This window comes from Lampris incognitus, chromosome 7, assembly GCF_029633865.1.
Source record: "Lampris incognitus isolate fLamInc1 chromosome 7, fLamInc1.hap2, whole genome shotgun sequence".
In the NCBI taxonomy this organism is placed as follows: Eukaryota; Metazoa; Chordata; class Actinopteri; order Lampriformes; family Lampridae; genus Lampris; species Lampris incognitus.
In genome coordinates this window covers 66,898,546-66,916,034 of record NC_079217.1, presented here as the reverse complement: position 1 = coordinate 66,916,034, position 17,489 = coordinate 66,898,546, and the positions used below count along the sequence as shown (strand labels likewise).

The following is a 17,489-nucleotide window of genomic DNA, read 5'->3' as shown; positions in this document are numbered from 1 at the left end:
CAGCAAGCAAGTGTGTGTGTGTGTGTGTGTGTGTGTGTGTGTGTGTGTGTGGTCTACCTTGGCAGTACGTGTGTTGAGGGTTAGGTCGGTAGCCCTGGTCACACACACATGTATGTCTCCCACCTGGCTGGTCCACACAGCGACCATGACCGCACACACCTGGCCTAGTCTCACACACACTCCGCAGAGCTGCACACACACACACACACACACACACACACACACACACACACACACACACACACACACACACACACACACACACACACACACACACACACACACACACACACACACACACACAGTTTAACCTGGTTGTGTGTGTCTTCATGAGTAGATGTGAGACTACACTTCAGTACTCCTGCACATTCTGCTGTGTTTAAACAGGTGAGGAGGAGGCGGATGAAAACAAACAGACAAGAAGAGAACGAGAGAGAGAGAGAGAGAGGGGGGGGGGGAGAGAGAGAGGGGGGGGAGGGAGAGAGAGGGAGAGAGGGAAAGAGAGAGAGCGAGAGAGAGGGAGAGAGGGAAAGAGAGAGAGGGAGAAAGAGAGAGGAGACCTTTGACCTTTAACCAAGCCTTTAATGTTCCAATTCTTCAGTCACATCAAGATAACATCAACACAAAAACTCATATACATAGTGGAAAAACACAACAATCACCATACACAGTAAAAACAAAAGGATACACCTTCCCCCTATTTCCCCTTTTTTCAAAGATTAAGAATAAGCACTTGGTCTTCCACTGTGCACAGCACATCCCCATGTCCCCACATAAAAATGAATCCTTCCAAGTTCGAACTAAGTTTGAAAAACATTGACTCTATTTTCAGCCGAGCCGCCACTAGACCCCTGAACATGAGCATGGCGTCTGTGGACCCTGTGCCTTTCATCTTGTTCCGTCTGCTAAACCAAATGCTCATTTTCGCCTGTCCTATCAGAACATTAACCAAGGTGACACGTCTGCACTGTGCTGCCGTGTACCTCGGACCAAAGACAAACAGGCTGTCTTCAAGAACCTCTCCTAAACCTCTGAGCCACTGCTGCAGTACAGAGAAAAGAGGGCCCAACCTGGGACATCTGAGCCATAAGTGCTGTAGGGTTTCCTCATCATTACAGAAAGAGCAGTGACTCCCTACCCTAGGATCAAAGTGTGCCACATGTCTGTTCGTAGCCACAGCCCTGTGTACCACCTCCACTGTAGATCCATGTACCACCCTCCACTGTAGATCCCCAGTGCGTTTCTCAATGGGGGGTTTGTACAGGGACCTCCAGCTGCCCCTGGGGGATGAGCCTGGTGCCAACACACTCAACCACCTCGACTCCTGCACGCCGGCGAGTGATGTTTTGTTGAGAACCTTTACAGTGACTGCGTACAAGGCCTTCTGTGACGTGCTTGAGAGGTCATGTAGTTCTGGCGTTTTGAAGGACAGAATGGCCCCCTTCACTTCTTTCTGCTCCTCCACTGCCGCACGGACTGACAAAGATGGAAAAACAGGCCACATAGCCGGCTGATCCTCTCCACACTCCGCTCCTAGTGCCTCTCTGAAGAAGCCAGGAAGTGCACTGATCACTTCTCCCAACAATCTCTCCATCAAACGAAGAGATTTAAAGCCAGTGTCTTGGCTCAAAATGCCAGCCGTCTTCCACTGTCCTCCTGATCTGAGACACGCTAACTTTGTAAGTCCAGCTCTTATGAGGGATCTCTGTACACTTGCGGAGCTGAGCATCCTGCAGCGTATCAGTGGGTTATGGAACAATGGTTCCTCCCCTACACTGCCATAGAGCTGGGAGTAGTCCCTGTTGGTGCATAAGACCGTTCCCCAAGCGTGGAGAACAGATTGATAGAAGGGTGTTGTCATGAAATCCATGCCAGCCAGGTCCAGAAGGAACAGGTGCTTGTCATATTTCAGGTTCATGACCCTCCGAAGCAACACAGACGCTGTTTCACTCCAAAGTCGCTGGTCATGGTATAAAAGGCGCTGCACAGTTTGAAGGCAAAAAGCCATGATGCGACTGCGGAGGTCAATCAGGTCCTGGCCTCCTTCTAGCACTGGCAGGAACAGTACAGCAGACCTGGTCCAGTGAAAGCCTCCCCAGAAGAAGTCCACCAGCGTCTTCTGTAATTCCCATATGAGCGTCTGCGGAGGTTCCACAACTGTAAACCGGTGCCAGAACATCGAGGCAATCAAGTTGTTAACAATCAAGACTCTCCCCCTATAGGACAACTGAGGCTGGATCCAAGTCCATCTAGATAATCGGGCACTGACCTTTTCAGTTAAACCCTCCCAGTTTTTGCTCAGGAAGCGGTCACTGCCTAGAAAGACACCTAGGCATTTTATCCCTTCTGTATTCCACTGCAGCCCCGCTGGTAATGTCGGCTTTTCTCTATTGTTCCACTCCCCCAGCAAGATACCCTCAGATTTTGACCAATTGACTTTTGCAGAGGAAGCTTGTTCATATAAGGCCAATTTCTGCTTGAGAAATTGTACATCATTTTGGGTTGTTATGAAAACCGTGACATCGTCAGCATATGCTGATAAGCTAACTGCAGTGGTGATCTTCCCTGAAAAGGTTAGCCCTGGGAACCCCTGCCTGAGCTGAAATAAAAGTGGTTCAATGGCCAGGGAGTACAGCATCCCAGATAAGGGACACCCCCGTTTTATACCTCTCTTAACAGAGACAGGTCGGCTGAGTCCACCTCCTACCTTCAACAGAACACTGGCTCCGGAATACAACAACTTGATCCAGTTAATAAATTTATCCCCAAAATCAAAACCTCCAACTGTTTTGAACAGATAGCAATGATCAATCATCTCAAAAGCCTTCTCTTGATCTAAGGAAAGCAGGCCAACATCCAGCTCCTGGAGCTTAGATATGGCAATAATGTCCCGTATCAAAAAAAGATTATCCTTAATTGTGCAGTCAGGAACACAGTACGTCTGGCTGTAATGTACAACCGTATCCATATGTACACTGTTTGAGTCTATTTGAAAGACATTTTGCAATGATCTTATAGTCAGTACATGACAATGAAACTGGCCTCCAGTTTTTCAGTAGGCCAAGATCTCCCGTTTTTGGTAGCAGTGTCAGGATGGCCCTTCTACAACTCAAAAGTAGAGTTCCAGAGTTCAAACATTCTTTAAAAACATCGTGTAAGTCTCGTCCAATTAGAGTCCAAAACGTCTTGTAGAACTCTGAAGGAAGTCCATCAACTCCGGAGACTTTGCCACAGCTGAGTTGCTGAACCGCCACAGACATCTCATCAAAGGAGATGGGGGACTCCAGCGAAGTCACCTGTGTTTCACCCAGCTGAGGCAGTCCCTCCAGTATCTCCCCCACACAGCCAGAGTCACAGGTCTCCGCACTGAACAGGCTGCTGTAGAAGTCTATGGCCAACTTCCTCATCTCTGATGAGTCAGTTGTAATTGCCCGACTGGGAAGTTTGAGGTGCATCATCACATTGTTCTTTCTAATTTTCCTCTCGAGTTTAAAGAAAAAAGAAATTGGAGCATCTATGTTTTTGATGGTGGCAATTCGGGTTCTGATTAAAGCACCCTTTGCTCTCTCATGTAGGAACCTACCTAAAGCCTTCCTCCTACTTTCCCAAGTGCTGCTGTTGCCATCATGTCCAATAATTACTTCGCCTTCTAATATCCTAATTTCTCTCTCTAATTCGTCAAGACAAAGGTTCTCCACACCGAGAGTGTGTTGTTTGTATTGCTGACATAAAATCCCAATTTGTGTTTTTCCTACCTCCCACCATCGAGCTAAGCTCTCAAAATCCTTCCTCCTCAGCCTCCAATGACTCCAGAAGTCAGAGAAGAACTGACGGAAGGCTTTATCCTGCGTTAGCCGCACATCGAAGTGCCAGTAGGAACAGTGTCGAAATTGAACTTGTAAAGAAAAATCTGCCACTACTAAATGGTGATCTGAAAATCCCACAGGTGATATCGTGGACTTAATCAACCTGTTGTTGTATGTCTGATTGAGGTAAATCCTGTCCAACCTGGCTGCCCTCACACTACCCTCGGCAGCTTTTACCCATGTGTACTGCGTAACTGTTGGATTAAGTGTCCTCCAAACATCCGTAAGGTCGTTTTCTGCAACCACAGTGGACAGAAAAGAAGCTGACGGTGGATGGGGCTCTTCTGAGTTTCTGTCAACTGTAGGGTGTGTAGTGCAATTCCAGTCTCCTCCCACCACTATGATTGAGCCACTATTAAATTGTTTGAGTTTATCCCTCAGTTTGCTAAACAATCTCAAGCGATCAGTGCCTGTATTATAAGCATACACATTTATAAACACAAAGGGTATTTCTCGGATTGTTGCCTGAACTACCTGGATTCTGCCCTGCTCCACTTCACATGTCAAAACATTTGTTAAAAGGAGGCGCTGCGAGAAGAGAAAAGCTACACCTGCCCTAAAGTTGGTACCATGGCTCACAAAAAGCCTGGCCTGCCCAACTCATTCCCCACTCTGTCTCGTTGTCTGCAGAGCTGTGTGTTTCCTGTAGGGGGAGCACATCTATGTTCTTAGCTCTAATCAGCTCAGCTCAGCTACCACACCTCGCTTAACTCTATCCCATCCTCCGTTAATATTTAGACTCCCTACTCGCAAACGTCCATTAAAAGAAGAGAGAAAAGGAAGGATAAGACAGTGAAACCTTTCCAAGAGAGAAAAAACACCTTTTGTGTGTCACATATATTTCAGTTTGAACATTTAAAGGAACCTTTCCTCGCTTTTCTTTCCTGAGTTTCGTCAGAATCTTCTTCAGACGAAACCTCTTCTGCTTACTGAGCTCTTCATATCCAGCTGTCTTTCTAACCTTCATAACAGAGTTAACAAACCTGTCCACATCCGAGAAGACATCTGATACATCCACAGACTGTCTGCCATAGGTTTCGTCAAGGAAATCATTAATCTCTTTCAATGAGTATGACTGCTGATCATCTTGTGACACAATATCAGCAAACTGAGATAGGCTATCATCCTCTAACATGTCCTCATCTTCATTTCCAGCGTCTTCACAGTGTGACTCACCTGCAGGAACCTGACTCTCAGCCCCGGCTGGGTGACTGTCTCTCACTGGTTCTGTCTGTCCTCTGTCTCTGCATACATCCGCATCCTGTGCTTCAGTACCACTCAGATTACCATCATTTACAGTATTGCTGTCCTGCTCAGTTGTTACATTTCCTTCCGTACCAGGTTGCGGATCACCGGTTACGGTATCTCCCGCCGCCTGCTGCGCCATTTGCGGGCTACCGCCCTCAGCGGCGCCATTAGGCGGCGGCTCGCCTGTACTGCTGCCCGCTGTGGGCTCCCTGTGCGGGCAGGATGAACGTTTGTGGCCGACATCGCCGCACTCAAAGCACTTCATGCTGCCAGAACTTGCATACAAAGTGTAGAAGCCGTGTTCATATTTGACCTTAAATGACACTTGTAGATGTTCTGAGGGATCATTTAAATACATGAAGGCCTGTCTCCGCAGGGAGTTAACATGCTGCAGTCTGGCGTCGCCACAACCCAGACGGACTGTTCTGAACCCGCCAGCAAACTTCCCGAAACGACCCAGTTCTTTCTCAATGAGCTCGTTCGGGATAAACGGAGGCACGCCTGACACGGTAACACGTGTCGACGGCACAGACAATGGCGAGACGGCTACAAACAAATCGTCCAGCACCAGGCCTCTCTCGACCAGCAGGGGGACTAAACGCTCCTCTTGGAGAAAAGCCACCACGGCTTTGTTCATCCGAGAGCCGTAGGTGATGTTCTCATAGCCAACCTGGTCTCCTGCAGCCAGGAGAACCTGTTCCACAGTGTACCGCGGGTCCACCACCACTCTAACCCCGTGTCTGATAGACAGGGGAGGCGAGCCCTCACCAGGGGGGGCGCCATAGTGCACACCACCAAACTCCCACCAGCTACTCTTGTCACTTTCCAACAACCAACGACGAAGTAAAATTAAACTTCTCTCACCTCACCAGGTAGCGAAGAAAAGAAAAGAAAAGTGAAAGCAGTAGAGAACAAGTGAATTAAGCCAAAAAACACACTCAAGCTCATTCAACGCCCTCACTCACGCTGACGCACCCTACCTCCCAGCATGCAGTGCAGAGAGAAAGAGAGAGAGAGAGAGAGAGAGAGAGAGAGAGAGAGAGAGAGCAAGAGAGAGAGCAAGAGAGAGAGGGAGAGAGAGAGAGCAAGAGAGAGAGGGAGAGAGAGAGGGTGAGAGAGAGGGAGGGGGGGGGGACATTCACATCGTCTGGCCAGCTGACAGTGTGCTGTGGGGAAATGGTAGCAATGTGTTAAACGGTGTGAAGTAGACTGAAGTACTACTTGTGTACTGTATGTAGCAGTACTCACTGGTGTGGCTGGTGGCGGGCCGAGGTGTCGGGGTGACAGCTGCTCCGTTGGGAGGAGTCGGGAGAGGGGCGGCAGCATTTGACCCGGACACAGAGCCCTCTGGCCAGGCTAGCACCGGGAGAGAGTCTCCTCTACCTCCTGGCGGACAGGGGGAAGAAAGACCTCTCCGTCACTCTCTCTCTCTCTCTCCCCCCCCCCTCGCTCTCTCTTTCACTCTCCCTCTCTCTCTCCCTCCCCCCCTCGCTCTCACTCTCTCTCTCTCTCCCCCCTGCACACTTTTAAAAAGAAGCCAAAAGGTTCATTTAACAACTTCCTCCTTCACACCTGTCGACATCCAACACACCCTGCTGCGCAGTCACACAGACCCACACATTTACACCCGAGACCTGACCAGTACACTGCCCCCCCATACTCACCAGCACGGTGTCTGCGGGGAAAACCTGCAGGTGTGTTGTAGTGTTGTTATTCTGTGTTCAGTACACTGAGAGAGTTGTGTTGTAGTGTTGTTATTCTGTGTTCAGTACACTGAGAGAGTTGTGTTGTAGTGTTGTTATTCTATGTTCAGTACACTGAGAGAGTTGTGTTGTAGTGTTGTTATTCTGTGTTCAGTACACTGAGAGAGTTGTGTTGTAGTGTTGTTATTCTATGTTCAATACACTGAGAGTTGTGTTGTAGTGTTGTTATTCTATGTTCAGTACACTGAGAGAGTTGTGTTGTAGTGTTGTTATTCTATGTTCAGTACACTGAGAGAGTTGTGTTGTAGTGTTGTTATTCTATGTTCAGTACACTGAGAGAGTTGTGTTGTAGTGTTGTTATTCTATGTTCAGTACACTGAGAGAGTTGTGTTGTAGTGTTGTTATTCTATGTTCAGTACACTGAGAGAGTTGTGTTGTAGTGTTGTTATTCTATGTTCAGTACACTGAGAGAGTTGTGTTGTAGTGTTGTTATTCTATGTTCAGTACACTGAGAGTTGTGTTGTAGTGTTGTTATTCTATGTTCAGTACACTGAGAGAGTTGTGTTGTAGTGTTGTTATTCTATGTTCAGTACACTGAGAGAGTTGTGTTGTAGTGTTGTTATTCTATGTTCAGTACACTGAGAGAGTTGTGTTGTAGTGTTGTTATTCTATGTTCAGTACACTGAGAGAGTTGTGTTGTAGTGTTGTTATTCTATGTTCAGTACACTGAGAGTTGTGTTGTAGTGTTGTTATTCTATGTTCAGTACACTGAGAGAGTTGTGTTGTAGTGTTGTTATTCTATGTTCAGTACACTGAGAGAGTTGTGTAGTAGTGTTGTTATTCTATGTTCAGTACACAGAGAGTTGTGTTGTAGTGTTGTTATTCTATGTTCAGTACACTGAGAGAGTTGTGTTGCAGTGTTGTTATTCTATGTTCAGTACACTGAGAGTTGTGTTGTAGTGTTGTTATTCTATGTTCAGTACACTGAGAGAGTTGTGTTGTAGTGTTGTTATTCTATGTTCAGTACACTGAGAGAGTTGTGTTGTAGTGTTGTTATTCTATGTTCAGTACACTGAGAGAGTTGTGTTGTAGTGTTGTTATTCTATGTTCAGTACACTGAGAGAACCACGAGACCAGAGTCACATTCAATGGACAGAAGTACTCCGGATCTCTAGTCTGCCACCATACCAGAAGTACTCCGGATCTCTAGTCTGCCACCATACCAGAAGTACTCCGGATCTCTGGTCTGCCACCATACCGCAAGTACTCCGGATCTCTGGTCTGCCACCATACCGGAAGTACTCCAGATCTCTGGTCTGCCACCATACCGGAAGTACTCCAGATCTCTGGTCTGCCACCATACCGGAAGTACTCCAGATCTCTGGTCTGTCACCATACCGGAAGTACTCCGAATCTCTGGTCTGCCACCATACCGGAAGTACTCTGGATCTCTGGTCTGTCACCATACCGGAAGTACTCCGAATCTCTGGTCTGCCACCATACCGGAAGTACTCCAGATCTCTGGTCTGTCACCATACCGGAAGTACTCCAGATCTCTGGTCTGCCACCATACCAGAAGTACTCCAGATCTCTGGTCTGCCACCATACCGGCAGTACTCCAGATCTCTGGTCTGCCACCATACCGGAAGTACTCCGGATCTCTGGTCTGCCACCATACCGGAAGTACTCCAGCTTTCCATGGATTTTCTAACCAATCAGTGTGACATGTACGAGGAACTACAATACTGCAAGACGTTCTTATTGTCTCTTATTTATATTTAAATGTATCTAATTCAATTATCTTTGGGCGGCATGGTGGCACAGTGGTTAGCGCAGTCGCCTCACAGCAAGAAGGTCCTGGGTTCGAGCCCCAGGGTAGTTCAAACGTGGGGGTCATCGCGGTTTGTCCTCTGTGTGGAGTTTGTATGTTCTCCCCGTGTTTCCTCCGGGGGCTCCGGTTTCCTCCCACAGTCCAAAGACGTGTAGGTCAGGTGACTCACCCGTACTAAATTGTTCTTAGGTGTGTGTGTGCCCTGTGTGTGTGTGTGTGTGTGTGTGTGTGTGTGTGTGTGTGTGCCCTGTGTGTGTGTGGGGGCCCGGGCCCTGTGATGGCCTGGCGGCCTGTCCAGGGTGTCTCCCCGCCTGCCGCCCAGTGACTGCTGGGATAGGCTCCAGCATCCCCGCCACCCTGAGAGCAGGATAAGTGGTTCGGATAATGGATGGATAATTGAATTATCCATGCGACTTCTAACAGTTTATCGTCTCTTCATTCTTCATATTCCCTGAGATGCTCTGATCAGCTTTTCTTTGCTGTCATTGAAGACAGCATCTGATAGGAATAAACCAGCTGCTCATGCTGTTAATGTTCTGTATACTGTTCCTCTGACCCCACTGTCCTGTACTCCTTTAATGTTTCTTATGTATGATTTTTCTTGTTCTTTAAAGTTCTTTTCTTGTCTGTAAATAGTCATTTATGTGTAACTCTTGTATATTGAAGAACCCTGTCCAAAATGAGATGTGATATCTGAAAGGGCTCATCCTGATTAAAAAAGAAAGAATAAAATAAGAAATGTTGGCACGCGTTACCTTGACCTCCTGTGGACAGAGGCGATGATGGTCTGGGTTGGTTTATGACAATTCCTCCTGTCGCAGGTCTGGTGTGAGGGGTCTGAGGGGCCCCAGCCTGGCCTGGGGTCAGGGCTTTATTCATGGTCAGAGTGGTACCCGCGGCCCCTGGCTGCTGAGGCCGGCTGTGGGGGCGGCCCACCGCTGATGGGGGTTTGCTGTGACTAGACTGAGAAGGACCAGATGATGGAAGATTGGGTTTGGCCTGGCTGGAAGCAGAACTTCTACTGGTGGAACCAGAACTAGAGGAGGTTTGTCCACTGGTGGAAGACTGCTGCTGGGACCTGGTCCCTCCACTGCTGCTGGTCTGAGAAGTAGAACCTGGATGGATGAATGGATGGACGGCTAGACAAAAAGACAGAAATAGATAGATAGATAGATAGATAGATAGATAGATAGATAGATAGATAGATAGATAGATAGATAGATAGATAGATAGATAGATAGATAGATAGATAGATAGATAGATAGATAGCATCGCAGAGGACTGCAGTCTATCCCAGCATGCACTGCGAGGAGGACAGGAAGACACCCTGTCTCCTTGTCTTCAGACTGTCTTCCTGTTCATTGCAGTTAACTACAGCTGACTGATTTCCGCCAAGTAACCAAACAATATTTGACTTTGGATACACCGCCCCCCCTACACACACACCTACCATTCACACCTGCAGAGCATTCAGCATTTCCTGGTAGAGGTGATTGTCATGGAGACAGAACAATATTTCCTGATAGGTGTACCTGTGCTGGAGCTTCTTGTCTGATCGTTAGTGACCAGGCGAGGTCCTCCAGCCTCCAGCTGCTGCGCTGCTCTCTGACTGAACTGCAGGGCAGAGGCTGAGTAATGATAACCAGGACCCGCCGGGCAGATCTCCTTAAATGCCACTGGGGGGGGGGAGAGAGAGAGAGAGAGAGAGAGAGAGAGAGAGAGAGAGAGAGAGAGAGAGATTTTACAAAACCCTTTACTAAGCACTGCAATTGATATGGAGACAAAAGGACATCAACTACAATAGTGCAAGTGAAGAAAATAAGTAAATAAACAGAACATAAGCCAACAAACAGCCGGGACCGTCCCTCGTTACACAAATTAGAACAAGAAAACCAGGTCTTCATCATCTCCCAGTGAGCACAACACTCCTCCTATTGCCTATTTAAGGTTGAAAGCCTCTAAATTCATCTATTCTCATCTTCAGCCACTTCTCCGGGGTGGGGTCGCGGTGGCAGCAAGCTAAGTAGGGCACTCCAGACGTTCCTCTCCCCAGCAAGGCCCTCCAGCTCCTCCTGGGGGATCCCAAGGTGTTCTCAGGCCAGACTGGACATGTAGTCCCTCCAGCGAGCTCTGGGTCTATCCCGGGATCTCCCCCCAGCTGGCCGTGCCCAGTAAACCTCCAAAGGAAGGTGCCCAAGGGGCATCCTAATCAGATGCCCGAACCATCTCAACTGGCTCCTTTTGATGCGAAGGAGCAGCGGCTCTACTCCGAGCTCCCTCCAGATGTCCGCACTCCTCACCCTATTTGTAGGCCTCTAAATTGTCTACCATTTTATAGTAGCCATACTCAACCCCGAGCCAAGCCTTCAGCAGTCCTATAAGAACCTGCACAGGGTCCACACAGCCCACCGCCTGGGCCCGGTTCTTATGGTGCCGCCAGATGGCTAATTTAGCAGCAGTTGATATGAAATTTATGTGTGTGCATACCTTTCTTCCTGGCTAGGTATTTGGGACCATATACAAACAACTGAAAAGAAAAAGCCCCCCCCCCCAGCCCAATATCTAACCCCTAACAACTCAAACGCACCCACCAACTTAGGACACTGGACAAATAAATGCATTAGAGTTTCACGCTGTGAATAAAAAAGACGCCCCCCTGTGGTCAGGATCCAGGTGCGCTCTGTGTCTGTTCATGGCTATCACTCCGCGCACAATCCTCCACTGGCAGTCAGATGACCGTTAGTCAAATGGTAGATTGTACAGGGATTTGAGGCTTAAAGATCAGCAGAACAAATACCTGTGTATAAATAACTAAGTAGAAAGTCCAGGATTGACTTTAGGGGGAGAAGGTGTCACATAAGTTAATGAATTCAAGTAATTAGGGTTGACAATACAGACAGAAGGTGGTGGTAAGAAGGAAGTCAAGAAAAGGACACAATCTGGGTGGAATTTATGAAGAAAGGTAGCTGGAGTATGTTGTGACAAAAGAATGCCATTGAGGGTAAAGGGCAAGGTCTACAAATCAAAGGTTAGGCCTGCTGTGCTCTATGGTATGGAAGCAGTGACAACAACAGAGAGGCTAGAATCTACATTATAGGTAGCAGAGATGGCCATGCTGCTTTGGTCCTTGGGAGCGACTAGAAAAGACCGGAAGAGAAATGAAGAAGTGAGAGCTGCATTCAAGATCAGAGGAATGGATGAGAAGTTCAGAGAGACAAGATTGAGATGGTTTGGACATGTACAGAGAGGAGGCATAGACTATATAGGAAAGAAGGTATTGGACCTGGAAATACCTGGCAAAAGAAAAAGGATGACCAAGGAAAATATGGAGAGACCAGATAGAGGAGGACATGAGGGGGGTTGAACTGTGGGAGAGGGATGCACCGGCCAAAAATCTATGGTGGGCAAACATCTGCTGTGGCGACCCTTGAGAAACAGGGATCAAGCCGAAAGAAGAATGACGCTTGTACAGGGACCATGAGCAAGCTTTCGGTGAAGAGCCTGGGCCAAAAAACTCATGACCACCTTGACGCTTTAATGGCCTGCAGAGACCGAGAGTGCCTCACCTTCACTTACAGTATGTAAGTTGCCTTTTTTCCCAGGTCCTCAAACTTATCCAGCTGTGGCGTCATGAAAGAAAGGAGTCGGCCCTCCACCTCCTGCCACTCCCCCATATTAGGAGAGACAGTCAACTGTGGAAAGCTATATTCCAAATCCTCCTCTCAATGGCCAGTTATCTCATGGTTCTCTATCATAAATGTCTTCAGGTACTCTGGAAGCGATGCACAAACCTCCCTAATAATATGACTCAACAACCCGGGTCTGATTATGGTGCGCTGATGCAGGGTCCATGCGGGTGTCAGCAGATGTCCCAGCTTCACACATCTGGCCTACTTCAGAGAAGATCTTATGCTGGCTGAGGACAGGGTCCGGGCCTGAATGAAGCTGTTGCAAAACAGTGGCCATAGCAGGAGGTTCCCTGGAGGCCTCAGGATCTTCCATGCACCCAGGACAGAGGCATAGAAAGGCAACAGGCCTGTGAGAGCTACCTCCTCCTGCCTCAGCAGACACAGCTGCTTACTGTACCCTAGACGACCAGCTGTCCGCAGGATGAGCTTGGCTGTGTCTAGCCACCACACACCACAGTGATAAAGCAGTCTCTGTGCGGTCTTCAGCTAAAGGCCATCACTCCGGAGGTAATGTCCACAACCATTCCCATTTAGACAGCTTGGCACACACTTTCTCCATCACACCCTCCCGATTCTGCCTCTGATAATCTTCTGGGCCTAAAAACACCCCCAACACATCCATCACTCTTCTATCCACCTGAAGACCTGCAGGCAGACTGGGTGCTGCCCTCTCTCTCCACTGTCCTACCTGTAAGGCCTCACTCTTTGCCCAGTTAACTTTTGCTGATGAAGCCTTCTGATATAAGCCCAGACTGTCCTGTGGTGCCTCCATGTCCCCCTGATCCATGACAAAATCGTTTAAACCATCCGCGTAGGCAGACACTATCAATAGTACGTTGTCTTGTGTGCCCGACAGTAAAAGTCAGCTGGGACGGCTTCTCAGTCTGCACAGCAGAGGTTCAGTAGCTAGTTAAGGATCAGTAAGCATCAGCTATAGCTGTCACCCATGAGACAGTATATAAGCAAGTTGGGTGATTTGCAACCCAACGAGGATTTTTTTAATTTCTTAAAGAATTTCCCCACGCCTAGACAGCTCCCTCACTAACAGTTCCTTGCTGATAAAAGCAGCAGTGTTAGATATGATTACGCTCCGCAGGAGTAGCGAAGGGAGACACTAAAACAAGGCTCCCTCTTACACCAGCTCCCTTTTCGAGGATTTTGTGAACTTTATCGTCTTCTTCTTTCAGCTTATTCCCTGTTTCTCAGGGGTCACCACAGCAGATTTTAGTTTCCATTGGTGCCCTGTGAGGGCACAGCACCAATGGCTGTTGTTGTTAACCCGGGACTCGGCCAATCCGGTATGGAGCCCCGACCGATCCAGTATGGTCTTGTCAATCCGCATAAGGAATTGGCAAATTTTACGTCGGGTGCCCTTCCTGACACAACCACTATCCTTGGGAATGGGGGCACAGGAAAACGGCTGGATGCCATCCCAGTATTCATGGACTTGCACCCATGCCTGTCACCAATTTTGTGAACTTTATCGATCGTATCTGAAAAGTTGCCGATCGCACTGTCCATCAGGGTTGCGGGCTTTACACTGTACGGTCAGACAACCTCAGCCACCGCAGCACCACATTCCTCCATGGAACACCGAAACCTTGGTGCAATTTTAATCCCATGTTTTCTGGTCAGTTTGGTAAACTCCCACTACTGTGACCATGGCCGTGGGAGTCGAGACGCCAGCCAGTGAAACACCAGCGAGCTCTCCCACCCCTCTACACCCTATGTACACACTGCTGAGTACACCCTATGTACTCAGTGGTGTACACCCTCTACACCCTATGTACACACCACTTACAGTGAGTATCATAAAACACAGCTAAAAGAATTAATGAATGATGATTTAGTTCGAACATCTAAACAAAAAGAGAAAGAGAACATATACATACGTATGTAACAAAAATTACATACATTCTGTGCTGTGCTGTGCTGTGTACTGTGTACTGACCTGATCCGAAGTAGGGGCATCTCTGGCAGCTGGGGCCCCAAGCTTTGCCCACACGGCTGCAGCAGCAGATCTGCTTGGTGATGTTCCTCAGGATGGGCAGAGAACAGGAAGCCGGGCCCATGCCAGAGCCCAGAACCCTGTAGCACTGACTCTTCTCCTCCGATATCACGCTCTGGGCTGGACGGGAGACCACAGGAGACATCATTTTTGACATGTACCATGAAACTGCTCAGACCAACAAGGTTCTTGTGTCTCCATACGTCATGGAGCGACATGCAGGACCACCACATGCTGCTCCCACAGCCCACTCTACACGGAGGAACAGCCACACAAACCACGGCCTCGACACAAACGCACAAACCACACAAATCAGCCACATCCAGCCAAGTCCCACTAACCATGGCATGTTTTTCAGAGCATGTTAACACAAACGATGCAAGGCAGCCGGAGATCTGACCAACAACACAACACATCCCAGCGGCACATGTCTGCAGGGACGTCACACAGCAACAGTGCAGACACAAGGACACACACACGGATAAGACTGACAGGGTGACAGCCTTCCTCTCAGTGTACTCGTCTCACCTCACACACACAGAGACACACAGACAGACACACAGACAGACAGGACAAGGTGAAGGAGCAGCTCCTCTCCTCCACATGTATGGGCGGATGAGTGTCGGGCTGACATGAAGCACAGCGACGGGTTTGCAGGCTGATCCAGCATTGAGCAGCTTCCAGTCGCTCAATGCCTGAGGGCAGAGCCGGCCGGGATCACAGCGCCCTCTAGAGCCAGGCTTCTCTGAGTCCCCGTCACCTTGAACACAGGGAACATGACCTCCACCACTCACGCCGCTGCTGGTCACTGTTCTACAGCAAGAGCTCCTCTCCACAACCCGCATCTTACTGTGGTACTTTAGCACCGTGATGGTTGGGGTACCTCTCTACTCACTGGCTTCATTTGACATCTTGAACACAGCCGCAGTCAGATTCAGCCCCTCCGATTCAACCCCATTATCAAATACACACACACACAATAACATATATATATTTTATATATATATAAAATCTAGCACATATTTGGAGGTGAAAACCAAAGTAAAGGTTAATAAGTTAGTAAACACTTCACATTAAGTGCATGAAATAAGTGTTAGTTAATAAGTCCTTATAAATAAGTATACAATTTTAAATATTTATAAAATAAGTAAATATTTATAAATATATAAATAAATAATAAGGCCTTATAAAATGCTTAACATTATTATATGTTAAAAAGACTATATTAGTGTTAATAACAGTGTCATTAACACTTTTTTGGCCACTAAGTGACACTTGTGAAATATGCAAAACCAGCCTCCCCCCACTGGTCTCAGGTTGTAGGTCCAATCTGCAGAACACTGAGCACAGCATCCTAGCACAGCAAAGGATTACAAGAACGCTGATAGTGCACAACATGCAAAAGTTATGACTCACAAGCTACTACTACTACTGCTGCTACTACTACTATGACTACTACTACTACCACTACTACTGCTAGTACTACCACTACTGCCGCCACTACTACTATGACTACTACTACTACTACTATCCAAAGGAGTTGAATCAAGTGCAACTGGACTTGGTATATATCCGTGAAGACTGGCTGCTGATGAGACTCAGAATTTATCCTCTTTGGAGTCGTTGTCAGAGCTGACAATTTATCCTAGAGGACAAATTGTCAGCTCTGACAACGACTCCAAAGAGGATAAATTCTGAGTCTCATCAGCAGCCAGTCAGACTAGCTTGGTCTAGTCAGAAAGGCACGAACTGAGGAAGCCTCTTGGATGAGAGGCGAAACGTCTTCACGGATATATACCAAGTCCAGTTGCACTTGATTCAACTCCTTTGGAGAACCATGACCTGGGTGAATGAGAACATTCACAGACATACTACTACAACTACTGCCACTACTACTACTGCTACTACTACTACTACTACTACTATTACTACTTCCAGCTGCTCCCGTTAGGGGGCACCACAGCAGATCATCCATTTCCATCTCTTCCTGTCCTCTGCACCTTCCTCTGTCACACCAGTCCTCACTCATCACATCCATAAACCTCCTCTTCGGCCTTCCTCTTCTCCTCTTCCCTGACAGCTCCATATTCAGCATCTTCTCCCAGTATAACCAGCATTTCTCCTCCACACATGTCCAAACCATCTCAATCTTGCCTCTCTTGCTTTGTCTCCAAACTGTCCAACTTTAGCTGTCCCTCTAATATACTCGTTCCTAATCCTGTCCTTCTTCATCACTCCCAGTGAAAATCTTAGCATCTTCATCTCTGCCACCTCCAGCTCCACCTCCTGTCTTTTCATCAGTGCCACTGTCTCCACACCATACAACATAGCTGGTCTCACAACCATCTTGTAAACCTTCCCTTTAACTCTTGCTGGTACCCTTCTGTCACAAATCACTCCTGACACTCTTCTCCACCCACTCCACCCTGCCTGCACCCTCTTCTTCACTCCCCGTTACTTTGGACAGTCGACCCCAAGTATTTAAACTTATACACCTTCGTCACCTCTACTCCTTGCATCCTCACCATTCCACTGTCCTTCCTCTCATTCATGCATAGGTATTCCGTCTTGCTCCTACTGACTTTCATTCCTCTTCTCTCCAGTGCATACCTCCACCTCTCCAGGCTCTCCTCCACCTTTCAAGATTCCAACATTGTGTTAAACAATGTAGTTAAAAACCCCACTGCCATCTCTCCTAAACACCTCCATGCCTCCACAGGTATGTCATCAGGACCAACTGCCTTTCCACTCTTCATCCTCTTCATAGCTGCCCTCACATCCTCCTTGCTAATCCGCTGAACTTCCTGATTCACTATCCCCACATCATCCAACCTTCTCTCTCTCTCATTTTCTTCATTCATCAGCCCCCCAAAGTATTTCTTCCACCTTCTCAGCACACTCTTCTCGCTTGTCAGCACATTTCCATTTCTATCCTTGATCACCCTAACTTGCTGCACATCCTTTGCAGCTCGGTCCCTCTGTCTAGCCAATCGGTACAAGTCCTTTTCTCCCTCCTTAGTGTCTAACCTGTCATACAACTCACCATGCGCCTTTTCCTTTGCCACGTCTCTCTTAGCTTTACGCTGCATCTCCTTGTACTCCTGTCTATTTTCTTCATCTCTCAGACTATCCCACTTCTTCTTT

General features: G+C 47.9%; 1 protein-coding gene across 7 annotated transcripts in view; it reads right to left on the bottom strand.

Annotated features, from left to right (window-relative positions):
- LOC130115159 (latent-transforming growth factor beta-binding protein 4) overlaps positions 1-17,489 on the bottom strand; it is a 171,190-nt gene that overhangs the window by 83,915 nt on the left and 69,786 nt on the right. For 4 of the 7 annotated variants that reach the window (XM_056282773.1, XM_056282776.1, XM_056282775.1 and 1 more), the window contains 5 exons: positions 14,289-14,465; positions 10,181-10,324; positions 9,404-9,787; positions 6,363-6,500; positions 58-189 (listed from right to left, as the gene is read on the bottom strand). In XM_056282773.1, coding sequence (XP_056138748.1) covers positions 58-189; positions 6,363-6,500; positions 9,404-9,787; positions 10,181-10,324; positions 14,289-14,465 — 975 coding nt within the window. The remainder of the gene's footprint in view (positions 1-57; positions 190-6,362; positions 6,501-9,403; positions 9,788-10,180; positions 10,325-14,288; positions 14,466-17,489) is intronic. The other 3 variants (XM_056282774.1, XM_056282778.1, XM_056282780.1) reach the window with 3 other exon arrangements.